This window comes from Pungitius pungitius, chromosome 13, assembly GCF_949316345.1.
Source record: "Pungitius pungitius chromosome 13, fPunPun2.1, whole genome shotgun sequence".
In the NCBI taxonomy this organism is placed as follows: Eukaryota; Metazoa; Chordata; class Actinopteri; order Perciformes; family Gasterosteidae; genus Pungitius; species Pungitius pungitius.
The window spans coordinates 4,784,201-4,801,407 of record NC_084912.1 but is presented as its reverse complement, the minus strand read 5'-3'; the positions used below and the strand labels follow the sequence as shown (position 1 = coordinate 4,801,407).

The window sequence follows — 17,207 nt, the reverse complement described above, 5'->3', positions numbered from 1 at the left end:
CCCATATATGCAGCATATATGGGCATATATGCAGCATATATGCGCATATATGCAGCATATATGTGCATATATGCCACATATATGCGCATATATGACAATATATATGTTGCATATATGCCACATAAAGGCTAAATTGTGGTGCTTATATGTGCATATACAGACCATATAGGTCTCCTGTATTTCTTATATCCACATATAAGCCCAATGTACACCCAATGTACAAACAAGATATGTCTTATATGGCTCATGGCAGGATCTGGTCATTATGTAGCTCATATCTCACTGTCATACTGTCATACATGATGCCTAGCTCATATTATTATCAAAGCATTAATTAAGAACTAACTATAATAAAAATTCTGCAAGAACTTGTGTAAATGCAAACACGTGAAATTAGTATCACATGTAATGTGATGGTATGGAATTTAACTATGGCAATTAAGTGAGCGGAGATGGAAAGCTATGATGGCTATACAATTTCAAATATTTCTTGTATGAAGATAGTGGTAAAGAAGATGTATGAAGATAGTGGTAAAGAAGAAAATGTATAACAACATCACTCGTGTTTTTCTTTTATTTTGTCAATCAAGCCTTTTTTTTGCAATGTCACTTCCACACATTCACATTAATGCAGTTTCTAAATGGCTGAAAGGTCATTAGTCTAAATGTAGCAAAAAAAAGTAATCATCATCCCATATCTATCTGAGCATTTCACTGTGGTTAATTAATTTTAACACAATGTCAACATTTCCGTACACGGTTTTAATGAAGACACTTGTCTTTAATTTGAGATACTTGTACAGCTCCGCTACAGCGTCGCGTGCGAATGACGTCATCAACCGCGCTGGGCCGCTTGTGGATGACGTCATTCACATGCAGCTGCGATCGTATCTTTCGCGCCGAAAGATAACGGCTGGGACTAAGTAAAAAGTAGTAAAAATGGAGACATAGCGAAACGCTGATGTCTCCATTTTTACTGCTTTTTACTACTTGAATAGACTGAGGGTGATGATAGTGGGGCGCATAGTATTTTGGCGATTGACTGTGTCCGGAACTTTTCAGTTCAAGATTTTTTTGCCTCGACTGAACAAAACGAGAAGCTGGGCGAAACGGCCGCCAACCCTGGCCGGTTCACCCAGCCAAATTGACGTGGCAAGTAAGTTATGTTACATTCTTTATGTATATATTACATTAAATTTGGCTCGCACGTAAAGAAGTGTAAAATGGATCTTGTTACCTGACTAGCTTAGCATGCTGGCTGTTAGCTACATTAGCAAACATTAGCTATTTGCTAATGTTAATGTTAAGTCTCTTAATTCGGCAGGGGAAGACTGAGAAGGCTTAAAAAAAGGTAACTGACTGCACCAATTGGTGCTTTAGTTTAAGTTATCTCCCCTCTCTTGTTTCTTAATGTGTATGTTTGTAGGTTTGTAATTGTGTCATCTATGATGATTTAATGTGCTTTGCCAAGATATATGTGCAAGGTGGTGTAACGCAAGTTAATAAGAGTTGGGCTAAAAGTCAGTGTCTTGTGGGTTGACAGTAAAAAGGGAGGGTCTTCCAAAAACAAGCACCAGGAGGGTGAGAAGCAGGAGGAGGGTCATGACAGACTTTCAAAGAACAAGGTACACTACCTGTCTGCATCCTGTGTGTGTGCTGTTACATTACATTACAATACATTCATGGTTCCTCTGTTTCTCCCTCTCCCTCCAAAGGTTGTCGTGAAAAAGAAAAATGTTTCTAAATACGAGACAGGAGGAGGAGGAGGAGAAAGTGGATGATGAGGCGCGTCATGACACAAAGAACAAGGTACACTACCAGTCTGCATTCAGTGTGTGTTATTAACTAAGCTATAGAGATTTTTATGTTTGGATAGTTAGTGGTAATATGTAATTTACTTGCCCCACATGCATAAAATTGTTGAAAAGATGTTTTTCTTCTCTAACAAGACTGCGGCAACAACTAAAAACTCAGCAAAACCACAGGTGAATAACATTATGTAGTAAGGATGAGTATAAACTGTATGCTTTGTAGGATCCAATTATGGCACTTTCCCACTGAATAGTACAGCATGGTACGGCTCGCTTTAAATGGTACCTGGTCTGTTGATGTTCTAAGCGTACCGTAACGGTACTTTAAACGTGACATGAACACACTGAAGTGGTACTTCTGTGCCGTACTGAGACGAGTCGTACCACGCAGTGGAAAAGCAAAGCGAGCCGAGCCGAGGCGTTACATGCAGTGGAATAAATCATGTTTGTGTGCGGGCATACCATCGCTTTTTTACTTGCTATTTTTGTATTTCCTTGCACCTCAAGAAAATGTGATGTGTGTGTGTATATATAAAAAAAACTCTTGCTTACTTCACCTTCATTTTACCCGCCTTTCATAATAATTTTGAAATATTACTTTAAGGTGGGAAGCCAACCAGAGGGGACGGGGAGCAGCTGGTTGCCCTGGATAAAATTAAAAAGGCAGCCATTATTGGTGAGTAAATGCATAAAGTGTTGAGAAGGGAAAACAAAACTTTTAAGACTTTATAAGTTCACCACTTTAACCATAGCCTACTTGTATCAATGTATATTAGGCATCAATGGAGACTGGATAAGGGTAGGGCACCCATTATTGTTACTGTATCTGCTTAGCACCTATAATACTAATTCATTGCTTGCTCACTTTTTGATCCCACCTTTCCTTTTCTAAAGCCACATTTCTGGGGTATTGCCCTCAATGTGCTGTAAGGTGTGTAGTCCTCTATTTTGTAGAACATATATTGTTGCAAATAACCTCATGGCATATTGTTGTTGTCTGAAGTGTTCATAAATAATATTCACCCCTCCTTCACCCTTAATCCCCTCTGTCCTGCCTTATTTTGTCTATGCCGGTAATTGATTTGCTTGATTTTAATGCATACCTTCTTCGAGTGTGTGTGTGTGTGTGTGTGTGTGTGTGTGTGTGTGTGTGTGTGTGTGTGTGTGTGTGTGTGTGTGTGTGTGTGTGTGTGTGTGTGTGTGTGTGTGTGTGTGTGTGTGTGTGTGTGTGTGTGTGTGTGTGTGAGAAACAAAAGGTCTTGTTTGCTCAAAGCCCAGCCCAGAGAACACGGAATGTGTTTAAAAAGTCAGGATTTGTTAATTCAGAACAGATGGCTGAATGCCATTCGCTCATTATTGTTACAATATTATTATATTGTCTAATTATTTTTGTCTTCTCTAGATGCTACATTGAAGAAATGGCCGGCAGCCAGCCGAGGGCAGATAGGAACAGCTATAAATTCCAAGCTCGCAGAGATGCGAAGATCCATGAAATGTTTTTTTTTTTTTTTTGTTGTCATTTTTGTACATTTTGATAGTCCTTAAATAAATAATGTAAATTTCCACATTTTGGGCTTTTATTTTTGTTTCCTAGTTTGGATTTTAATAATTTTACTTATAGGTGGACATATGTGCATATATGTACCTATATAGGTACATTTATGCATGTATATATATGTGTACATGTATGCGTGCATATATGTGGGCTTATATGTGGCGCATGTATGCGTGCATATATGTGGGCATATATGTGGCACATGTATGCGTGCATATATGTGGGCATTTATGTGGGCATATATGTGGCGCATATATGCGTGCATATATGCGTGCATATATGTGGGGCATTTATATGTGTGCATATATGTGGCGCATATATGCGTGCATATATGTGGCGCATATATGTAGCGCATATATGTACATATATAACATATAGGAAAACGGCCAATTTTATATATGTCACATATATATATGTCGCATATATGCGCGCATATATGTGACGCATATATGTGGCGCATATATGTACATATATATTATAACATATAGGAAAACGGCCAATTTTATATATGTCACATATATTAATTACCTATATCAAAACATATATTAAAACATATATGTTTATATAGGTTCTTTCCATGTGGGGTGGTTCGGTTTTTAAATATATACAAATAAATAAATGCATAAATAGGCAATTGTTCATGAATAAAAGACTAGACGGATAAAAAAAAGGCAATCTATCTCCTCCTTGAGATGATTAGGTGTGGACTGACTCACATTACAGAACCACACCACGTGAATAAAGATGATTAGATTCATAAAAGAAATGTAAAATACTAGATCTAAATTTGCAGATCAAAGATGAGAAGATTGCTAAAGATGGTGTTTAGTAACCGCAGGTACCGATTGACATGCATGAGAGTCTGTGTGAGGATGAATGGCTGAGAAAGAAAAAAAAAAAGTCTACAGACACAAGAAAACCTGCAGTTTGAATGGCTGTGTGATCGACAGACGGAGACGCATCCGTCCCTTTCACGAAAAAAGGTATAGACTCTTCACGTTCACGGGGAGGGCTTCATTTCCGTCACCGACACAACCTGGCGGAGCGCTTTACGGACGAGGAGCCTTCAAATGGGACAGATTTAGCAAGAGCCTCTTGCATCTTTAACGGCCTTCTCATTTCTTTTTCATGAGGCGGGATATTTCTACGTGTAAACTTAAAAAAAGATATTTTCTCACATATGCTGAAGGGGGGGAAAGACTCAGCCAGCAGTAAGTTCCAGAGCTGTATTTCGTGCACGCTAGCTGCTCTGCTCTGCTCTGCTCTCACAGTCACAGACCAGCAGCACCAGCTGTTTATTCACCGTTACCATGCAGGTAGATTTATATATGGGTGGACACGAGAGACGCTGTGTTACTTGAGTCCCCTTCGATGTTGTACTTTACTCAAGAAAAATCGTTTCCAGAGTGCAAACCTGCACATGTAAGAAATACCTCTTTTACTGATAAAACACACTTTTGTTGGCACAGCGTTGCACTCCCCAGTAGGGGGCAGAAATAACTTGTGACTCACGAAGGCTTCGGTGTTGAGGATAAGTGGCGGTGGTTAAAGTCAACTTGTTGTTTTGTAACAGCGTGAAGAGTGTTCTTACACCACTGTTGCCGCTGTGGTCCGAATTTAACAAAAGACGTCTAAGTTTTGACAAAATTTCAATGGGATTTATAACGCGTCATTTAAACGTCTCTTCAGCGGATAAACTGCTCGCTGGAAACGGTAACTAGGTTACATACAGTCACAGTTGTCATGTCAACAGCCCTTAACAAGGATAACACATTTGATTAATTCGTATTTATTAATATCAATATGAATATAACACTATACAACTTTTCCTATATAAAAATAGACTATGAAAATAAAATGCATTTTGGGAGAATAAACTATGAAATTTAAAAGTGCAGCAACAACATGGACGAAGTTAGTTTAGAATCTTGTGTTTGTAGCCCATTTTTAGGAATTATTGGAACTTCATTTTTAGATTCTGTAACAACAGTCACTTGAATCGGGACAGTATCCCGGAAATCTCCCTCATCGTCAATCTCGTGATTCTTTGTGTAAAGCTCCAAGCTAGCATGCTAACTAGCAAACCACCTGCGCTAACGCTAACCAGCTTACCAAAAATAACGCACAAGTAAAACAGCTGGTTATAGTTCCAGGTGTTCTTCATTCAAACACTCACGTACCTACAGAGTATTGGAGCCGCTAGCGTTGGTTTTTTACCTCGTGCTGCTGCACCCGGCGGACGTTTCTACGGGAAGAACTTGCGCATGCGCCTTACAGATGTGTTAAAACGTGTGTTAAAGTAATGTTGGAAACTGCCGTTATGTCCTTTAAGCATATTCTTAACGGCACATAGTCTGTTGTTCCATATTTGTGACCTTTTAAGACAAATATTAAATGCGTTGAAATCACTTCTTTGCAAAGACCAAATTTTGCCGACCAGTTAATTAATTATGATGAAAATTGTAATGATATTATCGCCTCTCTATCAACTAATTAAAAATGTTGGTGTTTTCCACTGAAAATAAGTTGAAATGAGGTCTTAAGACGTTCAGACCTCATTTCAACCCGATTTCACCCATATTTCAGCGTTGAAATAACGTCTAGTGCTCACTAGCAGTCAAACAAATCAACAACAGAAAAAAAGAACCCATGAGGCTGAGTCGATAAATCACACCGTGGGCCCAGTCCTACAGCGAAGGAGGCATTAGGGCCTGTAAATGTAGCTGTGATTGAAAGGCCACGCAGCGGTGGGACTCCGGGGATGTCGATGCCATTCGGTCCTGACTGAGACATCTCAACAAGTGTTGGATGGGATCGCGTTTCCCTCTCTCTGTCTCTTACATCCGTGCAGCTTTTTATTAGATGTTTCCAGAGGACTCACGGAGCCGCGAAGAAGCAGAGCCGCTCTCGACATTATATCACATTATCAGCGCAAGCACTCATCAGCTCATGAGAAGAAGAAGAAGAAGAAGCGCATGTGATCCGAGGCCTTTCAGCTCTCTTTTTAATGAGCAAACGGTGTCAAGGAACACACACATGCATCTTCTTGGCTTCCCTCTGATGACCTTCTCCATCATCCTTATCGTTCCTCACATTTAAATATGTGTGGCAGATGCATAAAGATGACAGATTACCAGACTGATAAATATATGAAATACACGGATTCCAGTGCTGGTTTTACGCTTACTTCAGCTACAAGAGGAAGTGCTTAAACAATCCTTATATGTATACATATATATTTTTTTAAAGCTCTGCCTTATGCTGTGATTTGAAAAGCACCAATCCATGAGACTGCGTTCCACCTGCAAACCCAAAACACGATGTGATTTCTGTCAACCGAAAGCCCCTCACTGTCAATGTAGAAGTGATACTTTTCAAATCATTCATGCAAGTATTTTTTTTTTTTTACTGCAATTAGGCTTTCTAGCAGGTGTGTGTGTGTGTGAGGGAGAGAGAGAGAGAGAGAGAGAGAGAGAGAGAGAGGGGGAGAGAGAGCAGACTTTTGGTGCCCCCCTGTGTTAGCGGTTGGAAAATATAGTCTGAACATTCAGTGGAGCTTTACTCTCACGCTGCAGAAGCACATTGACGGAGTGGAACTATACAAATAAACAATAAAAAAGAGCAAATAGTCTCCAAAGTAGTCATTATTCTTGAATTATTCTTATTCATTATTCTCGACTAGCTATAAATAACTTAACAATGTAGTTCACTTTGTGATCAAACGTAAATGGGATATATAGAAAGAAAAATAATGAGTAGATGAATTAATGCATCTATTAAATAATTAACATTTTGCATACCAGGAAATGCTATTGGTCTCAAATGTAGCTTAACCAGCTCAGTGAATTTCTGCAGCGGTGAAAAAACAAACCCTTTCACACGCTTGCTGCCTGCAGGCAAAATTATTGCCCATTAAAAAGAAATTACAAAAGAGACGTTGGTGTAATTTGTTCATGTAGAACATATATTTTGCTTTTAACCTCTTCTACGGCCTGAAACACACACACACACAGCCATGTGCTGCTGTTTCACCCGAGAAGACTTCATTTTAAATCACCCATGACTTTTAAAACTGTATTTTCATCCCTCAGGAAGGAGAAAGAGATTAAAATACGGAAGGAAATAACCAAGAAGTGCTTTATCAATCCTTACTGACACATTCAAATAAATGTCCACTAATTCACAGATAACATCACAGAATAACGACATATCTAAGATGCACAGTAGAGCCATTATAAGATGAAAAACCATGCATTATAAAAGAACTCCCATTACTGAAGCTCTCTGATGTAACTCTATAGGAACCAGTTTAGATATGCTTTTTGTATTATTTACTGGCTTATAACCTGAGGGTACATTTGCTCTTATATAAATAGTGGCCTTATAAACTTTACTATACCGACTGTGGTTATCCTCTTTCAGTCAGACGATTTTTTTTAATGATTTTAATGGATTGGAATGGATATATTTTGTTCTTCTTGGAAATCGTTGGACGTGGACTTCACGCAATGCATCATCGCGATTGAACGCCGAATACTTTTCTGCCTGCCGTGCACCCTGATCGTGCAACGTGACCCTCTGCACATTGCAGACCTTCACGTGGAGCCTCGGCAGTGCATCTCCTCACAGAGCGGCGGCGGCGGCGGCAGCAGCAGCGGCAGCGCGCCTGCGCAGTGCATCCAGGGGCTCGGCGGCGTTCGGTGCTGAAGTGGGGCGGATGGCAGAAAAACAGCCGGCGATGGACCTTTCACCGCAGCATTCCCGTCTACGATGTCGCTAAACGAGCATCGGGACGTCGCGTTTTTCGCACCCGCCACCGCGGGGACACTGACGGCCCGACGCCAAGCGGTAAGATGCTGATTGTTGCGCGCTAATGCTCCGCACGGAGCGGGGGCTAGCTGACGTTAGCACGGGGCTAGCTGCTGCTGCTGCTGCTGCTGCTGCTGCTCAGCTGCCACCTCCTCCTCCTCCTCCTCCTCCTCCTCCACCTCTACCTCCACCTCCTCCTTCTCCTCCTCCTCCTCCCGCTGCCGAGAGATAGCGTATCTCTGTCTGTTCGCTAGGAGGAAGTGGGTGGTGTTTGATTTCCAGAAAGGCAAAAAAAAGAACAGAAAATCGCTGCGACAGTCCTCTGCGTGCAGCCCCCCACTCCCTCTCACTCTCTCCCCCCTCTCTCTAATCCGGTTATCACCCCCCTGGTTGTCAGTTGGGGGGGGGGGGGGTCTCCTCTCCCGGCCGGTCGGACCTGCAGCGGGCCGGGCTCGGGTTGGTTCGGTCAGCTGCTGCAGGGTGCGGAGGGGAGGGGGTCACGCACAGACACCCAGCCCCGATCAGCTGCACCCGGGGCTCGGATGAGCTGACTTTGTTTTATCCGGAGAAACGCACGGGCCCAACAGACCCCTCCCCCGGTGCCGACGGTTCTCCTTCACTTTAAAGTTCCTCTTGACCTACTTCTCCCTCCGCTGCCGTGCACCGCAAAAGAGGCTCGCGCGTCGCGCACGGCCGAGGGAGAGCACCCACGCCGCGGTCTCCCGTAGGGTGCGTTGAGTCAGAGGGAGGAGGAAACCCGGCGGAGGCCACGCACGCACGCACGCACGCACACGCGCCCTGCAAAGTTGTCCTTTATTGTGCAAGTGTTGCCTGACGTTGGTGGAGTTTACAGGGTGTGTGACTTCCCCGCGTGAAGACTGCTGTGTGTGTTCCTGATGATGTAATGTGACATCACGTGCAAACATTCAGACTGATCGTGGGTATTGATGATGGGTGTGGGCCCTGGCTTCCCGCCTACGCCATCCCCCATAACCACCATTTATTAAGCATGTATTAGTCTGAGTTGTTTCTGCTTCTTTCTGCAGATAACGAGTCCTTTTCTTATCGATCAATTAGCCAGTTTATTGCCTGTTTAGGGTTAAAGGCAAGTGTGAAAGTTCCTCGCACTAGAATCTTTAAATACTCTGAGAAATGGTCCAATTACTTAATTAAAAGATTATCTAAATACCGCAGTCCCCGGGTTATTTTTCTGTCAACGTCTTAATTGACCTATTTAAGCTCAGCGTGCAGCTGAAGTGACTCGTGTCCATCTTCCTCCTGGGAATCGTGAGGTTGAAACTCTCACGAGCACAATGCACAAAGGAAAATACGCTTGACTGAAATGGAAGGTCAAACACAACCATCGCAGTCAATGAACCGACAACAAAATCTGCAAGTATAACACACGACTAAATGTTTGATAACAAATTATAAGCGCTTTTTCGCACTCTAAGTTCCACATGCCAACACCTCTGCCGTAGTGAGGGCAGCCGGTCCTTTAGAACAGTGATTCCTGCGTGAGAACACGCGGCGTGACGGCGACCCCCCCCCCCCCCCCCCCTCCCCGGGAAAGCGCCGTCCCCTTCAGGCTCTCTGTCTAACGGCCCCTGACTGTGATTGACTGTTGGTCCGTGACACCACTGATGAGCTTAATCCTTTTGCGTGATGAGAGTCAGAGCTGCACGTGGTGATGATGATGATGAGGAGGAGGAGGAGGAGGAGGAGGATACTGCATTTGGTTCATTTACGGATGTTTCGTCACAGACAAGTCAGTTGATATCTTGGCCAACATCTTAAGTCAAAGACGTTTTTGTTTTTGTTAAACGGCTGTTTGACGAACAATCTAATTAAAAAAACTGCGACCATGACGTCATTTGTCCAGCAGGGAGCACTGCCAAGTTTGGCCTTTCCCGACTTTAAAGCACTGCCTTTTCATTTGCCAACTGGTCCCAGGTGTGATTGTGACTGTTTGCCCTCGTTCTGCTTCTCAGGTGCTGCATCTTGGACGCTCCCTGTAGACTCCGATCCACACATGAGCCTTTCGCCGAGGTCCCAGGCAGCCTAGGAGGTGGACGGCGAGTGAAACGCGAGCGAGGAGGCGAGGAGGCGAGGAGGAGAGGAAGCGGTTCGCACCTCCGGGCCGCTCTCGGGGTCCCGTTTTGTGCCGCTCCATCAGGGATGGTGAGACCGGTGAACCCCTCTGCTCTGCAGAATCTGACCCGTGTGTAGGGACTCACTAACTCGTGGTGCGTTTAAAACCTGACTTCCTCGTCACTGAGCTGATTGATTGAGACTTTTTTTGGAGCTCCGTTTGAACGAGAACGTCAGCAGGGAGAAGGGGGCCGTTATGAGTTGTGTTTAAAATCATTACGGATCAAGACAAAAGAAACATATCGGACCAAGAGCTGCTTTAAGGGTCGTCCGTGAGGCGCGAAGCGTCTCCAAAGTGGAAAATGAGCTCGCTCGTTCTGCTACGAGCGGTTTTGGAGTTTCTTTTGGCTTCCTGTGCTCCCCGTGGCCCCCAATTATCGGATCAAAAGAGAAAACAAAATAGAGAAGCACAGCAGCTTGTTGTAGTCGACCTTTTATTTTTCGCGTCCCTTTAACACCAGTTGAAAAAATGTTCAAAAAGTTGCCTTTTCTAGACTTGACGACGTAGCAAACTCCGTCTACTGAGGCAGACCATGGGATGGATTTGAAAGCGCTTGGAAGTGGACTCGGGGGGGGGGGGGGGGGCAGGTCTTGGGACGCAAGATACATTGCTGATAAAACCCCATTTTCTTTGTAAAAGCACCTTAGCGTCGGTGTTGGTCAATGACCAGGAGCCCTTCTGTGGGACGTGTGTCCTGCACACAGTGTTGTTTAGACGGATTGGCAGGAGGACGTACAGTAATCAAATCTTTTTATAAAACCCTGTCAGATCTCGGTGGCTGCGTGTGCGTCCTCCCATCCGGGTGTATTTGTGTTTCCACTCTGGATTTGCGTGTCACCTCGCTGTCGTTTTGCATGCAGCGGTGCTGTTTCTGAACAGCTGACGGCGAAAACAATTTGCATATCGGGCAGTTTGGCTCTGGGCCTCTTGGCCGCCGCGTGCTGCAATCGCCGCTGTGGTCGCCGGCGGGTGCGCACGTAGACGGAGCGAGAACCCGGCGCACGCTCCTTTTTTATTTGGATACTGGAGTGTTTGATTTGAGCCATGGCTTTGGAGGTAAGAGGCTCTGAACTGCACTTTGTTCGTGCTTTTTTTTTTTTACACATTTCACCGGTTAAATTGAGCTTAAAGGCCCCAAATAGCGTGGAGTGGAGCCTGATCATTATCATCTTGTCTATTTTCATTTTCATACTGTTTCCTGGTGAAGATTTTGCCTGTTATAGTCAAAAAGGGGCTTACTTCGCTCCTTAAAAGAGTGTAATCCTCTGCTTGAACAAACCACAACTACAGTCTGCAGACAAAAATGTCTGTGGACCTCCTCTCATTCATTACGTGACTTTGTGCGATCCGAGCTAACCCTTTAACACACACAAAGAAGCATGACTGATTGAAGTGTAACCACCACCTACATCACACTCTTCATTGTCTCCCAACGGTCCGTCTCCGTACACCTTTTGTACACCTTTTCTTTACAAACTCGTCTCCAGAAAGTCTCCTCCAGGTAGAAATTCCTGGCGAATGGCTGGAGGCCCCAGATACCTAAATGTGTGTGTGTGTGTGTGCATGAGCGCTGAAAGGAGAGTTTTTCACGGGACGTCCCCCGCTGAGCTTTCGCTGTCCCTGCTTCGACCCTCGTCTCCTGCCTCCGCAAAGGGCGTCGCGCATTCTAAATCCACGGCCAGTTCATTTGTGTGTGTGTGTGTGTGTGTGTGTGTGTGTGTAATTTGTTGACCCCGTTCCCCCTGAATGTGTAGTATCCGTCAAAGCCGAGAGAAAGACGCGGCTTGTCGCCAGAAACCCTCGAACCGCACAAGGAAGGGAATCCTCTCGGCCCTGCTTGAGTGCTCTCTCTCTCTCTCTCTCCTTATATGACACACTCTCATTATTACTATTATTATTGTTAATGTGATGGGCATTTAACAGTATTTGGTTTCCTGTGTGCGTGTGTGTGTGTGTGTGTCCCGTCCCGAAGCCCCGGAGTGTGAGTGGAGTGGAGATGAGAAAAAGGCAGGCGGCGCACATCGAGGCCCCCCCCCAGGCCCCCGGACAGCCCCGACCCAACACCTGCTGCCTCTGCTGGTGCGGCTGCTGCAAGTGTCTCTGGTGAGAAAGTGCCGCACAACACTGTAACACTTGGCAACACTCAGCTTCGCCCCGGTTCTTGGTTATTTGGTATTTTTGGTTTGAACTCCACGGGTATCCACGTGTTTTATTGATCGGTTGGAGAGCTGAACAAAAACAAGGGCTTTCAGGCCACAGCACTGTGTGGTATGATTGTCGTCTGGTGACTTTCAAAAGGTTCTCTGCAGCCGGAAGAAGAAAAAAAACAGAAAAGCTTTTTGAGACAGAAGATGCATGTGATGCAATAACTCGTTAATCTGATGCTGCGGTTAAAAATAGAGCGGATGCTTGGAAGCATGGCCGGAACTAAAAATGTAACCACCCCCCCCCCCCCCCCCCCCCTAGCCAAAGCAATTAACAAAACACAATACAAGCTGGGATGGATCATGCATTTGTTGTTTTTGTATGTTTTCCTGTCTAATCTTGGTTATGGACAATGTTGATGCTTTCTTTTCATTTATTTTAAGCAAACCATCTGATCGAAAATTAGTGGGAACATGGATGTATAATAATCAGTAGTTGTGCTGCCTTACATTTTTCAAATTAGAAAAAAAAAAAAAGAATACACAAAAAAAAAAAAACGTAAAATGTCTCAGTGCGCAAAAGCATTTTCCTGCCCCCTGAGCAAGGCACCGAGCCCCCGGTAACTCACTATGGAGCTGCTGTCGCTGCCTCTCTGTGGCTCCACTCCGAGAGCGGAGTGAATGAAACATTGTTTTCAGCCGCTGAATGGTGAATGTGCTTCTTCTCTCGCCCCCCTTCAGATGAAGTGGTGGCAGCTTGCTTGTGGACCGGGGGCCTCTGCAGTGACTCCCATTCAAGCGCTGCTAGATAGAAGTGGCAACTACCTGGAGCCTTAGGGTTGTGTTATAACTTTTGTGTGGTACCACTTACTTTGCGTTGACGTGGTTACGTCTCGAGTCTGATTGTGAGGTGCACGGCTGCAAGGTAGAAAGTTGCCATCGCCGCCATCGCTTCATTTATTCGTTTTTTTAGCTCGACCGGTCAACTCGCTCAAAGCTTCTTCTTTTACATCCGGCACTGTCGGGGGGGAGGGGGGGCGGGGGGGAAGGTTGTGCTTCCAGTATGAATATTCGATCCGCCCTGAGGCCTCCGGGGGTCGTTTCTTAAACTCTCAGCGAGGCGTTAGCGGGCAAAGACGGACGTTTTATACGGCGTCCGGGTGGACGGCAGGGCCTCCAGCGCGTTCCCGCCCCCCTGCAGACGTTTGAACCACTCGGAGGACGGGATTACAGAACGCCTCCCTAATCCACCGGGGATTCCCAGTAAAACGTTACGTTTCACTTTCCGTGAATGAAATACAGTTGGATTCCCATCATGCATTGCATTCAGCGCGCGTGAGACTGTAATATTTCTTGTTATACCAATTTTTCTTTTCGTTCTTTCTTTTTTACTATTCCAATACATGCGTCTTTTTTCCCTCTCTTTTCTCTCTCTCTCCTATCCAACCTCCCCTCCTATCCGCCCTCACACAAGGCCCTCATCTCCCTTCTTTTTTTTCCGTCCTCACATCACATGCAAAACAGCTGTGAAGAACAGCCGGTATATTTAGCCGTATTGCTGTGGAGCCCGCGGGGGCCCCCGGCTAGCCTTAGCCTATTGCTCCCGCACAATGGGGACTTTGACAAGAGGCGGCGAGAGGAAGCAGAGAGCCTCCACTGGTGTGACACAAATAGACGGCTCCGAGCGCGCTGCCATTGTGGACCCGGGCATGTGAGGCCGAGTCGGGTGTTTACATAAAGCTCTTCACCGTGCGGACTCTTGAGTGGTTTTCATCGACAGCCCGGAGGAGACGAAGTCGCGTTTTAACGCCCGCTTTCGTTATCGATTCATCCGCATCCGTCGCTTTCTTGACCCGTCGTTTAGGACCGCCGGATGATGGGATTGCTGTCACACAAGTACGGTGGACCCTTTGCAATGAGAAGCTGTGGCGAGATCGGTGAAAAACGGGGCTTGAAAAGGACAATGATCCCGTGTTTTCCCAATCATTTTCCTGTCGGTACAATAATTGATTCATTAACGGTTAGTTTCGGCTCAGAGAGAGGTTTTGTACACACAAGTCATTGTGGGGCGCTGGGAGCCGCAAGGTTGGCGGTTCGAATCCCGGCCGCTCCATGCGCCACGTTGGAGGGTCCCTGAGCAAGACACCTGACCCCTAATTGCTCCACTGGAAATAATGTAATGCACGGGTTATAATGCAATGTAAGTCGCTTTGGATAAAAGCATCAGTTAAATGACATGTAATGTAAAGTCTTTGGATCAAATACCCTACTAATATCTCTTAGTTAATAACCGTCGATTTAGTTTTTCACTTTCCTGAGGTTCAAAGAGCAAACAAATTCACAGATATGAATCTCTGGATGAGACAATCCTCTTCGAGACTTAATTGTCCCTGGATGTCCTCGGTGAGGTTGCATTTGTTCTGTTCCGATCAAACTGGCAACTCTCCATCGACAAGTTCATCTCATAAAAAGTGTCAGAAGAAAGTCCCGACTTCAGTCTGGGCGAGATCAGTAATCCCTCGTCTCCTTCCCAGGAGCGAAGACAGGATAGAGAGGAGTGAACGACAGACCTGCACCAAGATGGACAGCATTGAAGCTGCAGAAGAACAGTAAGTGCAGCCCCTCGTGCCTCCTTGCACGTTTGTGTCATTATGACTGTGTGTGTGTGTGTGTGTGTGTGTGTGTCACACAACCTTCACCCTGTGTAGACAGCCCGGCCTCGACGAGGTGCTGTCGTGGGCTCGGAGCTTCGAGATGATGCTGCGCTCGCTGGAGGGCCGGGAGGTCTTCCAGGAGTTCCTGCGCTCCGAGTACAGCGAGGACAACCTGCTCTTCTGGTTGGCCTGCGAGGAGCTGAAAAAGGAGACGGATCCCGCGGTGGTGGAGGAGAGGTCTAGGATCATATACGAAGACTACGTGTCCATATTGTCACCCAAAGAGGTACGACGTGACTGAAATATGTGTTTATTATGGAATAGTGCATGAAGAGTCCTGATGACTTTACATGTAGCAAAGCTATCTAACCAGGAATTTTAGTATCAGCAGTTAATGGCTTTTCAGTATATATATTAACACCAGAAAGGTCTTGAATTACAAATTTTATTCAAGTGAAGAGTGAAAGGGAGGCCACAGCAGCACAATGTGATAAAATCCAGTTCACGCCTGTTTTAATATGATGATGAATAATGCATCATATATTTGATTGTCATATTTTGTAACCCTCTGCAGCTGAATTTGGGGCTAGAATAGAATTTTGAAAGTCAAAATATGTTGGGCCAAAACATGCCATGGCCTTAACCTTTAAAATAACGACATAACGTGTCACATGTAAAGATCACACGGCATTCGCAGCTGTTTTCAGGCCTTGCACCACGGATGTCGCATGACAGCCGGCTAACTTTAGCATTTTGCTAACTATTTGTCTTCCCGCGTTGAGCCTGTGTGACGCTTTGATGAGGCCAGAATGTGTCTCCCTCACCCGCTAGGTGAGTCTGGACTCGCGGGTGAGGGAAGGAATCAACCAGAACCTGGCGGAGCCCAGCAACCTGATGTACGAGGAGGCCCAGTTCCAGATCTACACCCTGATGCACCGCGACTCCTTCCCACGTTTCCTCAACTCCTCCGTTTACAGAGACCTCCTGGCCAACAGGAGGCGCACCTGCCTCGACACCTAGACTCCCCACCCCTAACCACCCCACCCTCATCGCCATCGTACGCCAACGGGACGACTACTTAAACTTCAAAAATACTACTATGGTGCCAGAAGTCGGGTTTGAAAGAATCTCTCCCTCTTTTTTCGATTGAAAAGACTGAATGACATCCAAGATGGCTGGTTGTTTTTTGTTTTGTTTTATTTATATTTTTCAAGCAAATTGTATCCACTTCTCTACTGGAGCCAGGTCGGCCTTTGCTGTTTTTTTTTTTTTTGGTTGGTCAATTCAAGAGCGTTAATGCTGGCCAGTGATTGTTTCGCTAGCAATTTGTGCTGTTTGTTACGGTTGGACAGAGAGAGAGAGAGAGAGAGAGAGAGAGAGAGAGAGAGAGACGGACTGGAATATTTAGACCTCATGCTTTCTTCTCTCATTTGAAACTATTCTCTCTCTTACTCACTCTCTCATAAGTCCCGTCCCGTCTTTAGCGTCAGCGGGGAGTCGAGGGCGTCTTCCCGTCTCAACCAGTACAAGCACCGGCTCTGCATGCGCCCCCCCCCCCTCTCTCTCTCTCTCTGCCAACAGTAGCTTGATGATGTAAGCCGAGGACTGCAACCCCTTTTTTTGGGGGGGGGGGGGATACGGAGACGTGTGAGGACAAGGGACCCGTCTCTCCGTCTGGATGTCTACATTCAGTGAAGGGAAAAGTACACTTGGAAGCGTACGTGCCGTTTTTTGATGGCACCTCCTCATCCACCCCTGCCTCGTCCCTCCGTCCGCCTGTAACCCCGCCCACCCGTCCCTCCGTCCAAGCACTTTCCTTCTTTGGGATTCTTTAACTGGGAGAAGTAAGGGCTAGAATTGTGGTCGGGCAGCTACATGTATTATTACTACCCATGAACTTTAGACGAATCTCTCCTAACCGAGGAAATCACAATGCCTTTACGTGGAAGAGGACGCGGCACGAGCGCCCGGCTGGAGGGTTTCTGGAAAGCAACAACCGTTTCGTCCAATGACCCCCCACCTCCCCGTCTCTGTCCCCATCCGTCACAAGCACAGGTGCCCAACGTGAGGGGGGGGGGGGGG

At 45.6% G+C, this 17,207-nt stretch overlaps 1 protein-coding gene and 1 long non-coding RNA gene across 4 annotated transcripts; both read left to right on the top strand.

Moving 5' to 3' along the window:
* The first annotated feature begins 780 nt into the window (after nt 1-780).
* LOC134135257 (uncharacterized) lies at nt 781-3,503 on the top strand. Of its 3 annotated transcripts, none has more exons than XR_009957222.1 (5): nt 781-1,156; nt 1,544-1,625; nt 1,716-1,809; nt 2,416-2,742; nt 3,214-3,502. It is a non-coding gene; the product is annotated as an uncharacterized LOC134135257 (long non-coding RNA). The 3 variants fall into 3 exon arrangements; XR_009957221.1 differs by having other exon boundaries at nt 786-1,156; nt 2,416-2,487; nt 2,588-3,503; XR_009957220.1 differs by having other exon boundaries at nt 790-1,156; nt 2,416-3,503.
* Nucleotides 3,504-8,051: 4,548 nt separating this feature from the next.
* Nucleotides 8,052-17,207, top strand: rgs17 (regulator of G protein signaling 17). Its single transcript, XM_037466303.2, has 6 exons — nt 8,052-8,214; nt 10,167-10,356; nt 12,300-12,430; nt 15,006-15,080; nt 15,180-15,411; nt 15,957-17,207. The coding sequence occupies exons 2-6, from the start codon at nt 10,354-10,356 to the stop codon at nt 16,143-16,145; spliced, it is 630 nt and encodes a 209-aa protein (XP_037322200.1). The 5' UTR covers nt 8,052-8,214; nt 10,167-10,353; the 3' UTR covers nt 16,146-17,207.

Bases quoted from the DNA above. Each gene is read 5' to 3' on its own strand.
- rgs17 (XM_037466303.2), top strand. The intron at 12,431-15,005 runs GTGAGAAAGTGC...TCTCCTTCCCAG, and splicing joins GGCTGCTGCAAGTGTCTCTG to GAGCGAAGACAGGATAGAGA. The intron at 15,081-15,179 runs GTAAGTGCAGCC...CACCCTGTGTAG, and splicing joins ATTGAAGCTGCAGAAGAACA to ACAGCCCGGCCTCGACGAGG.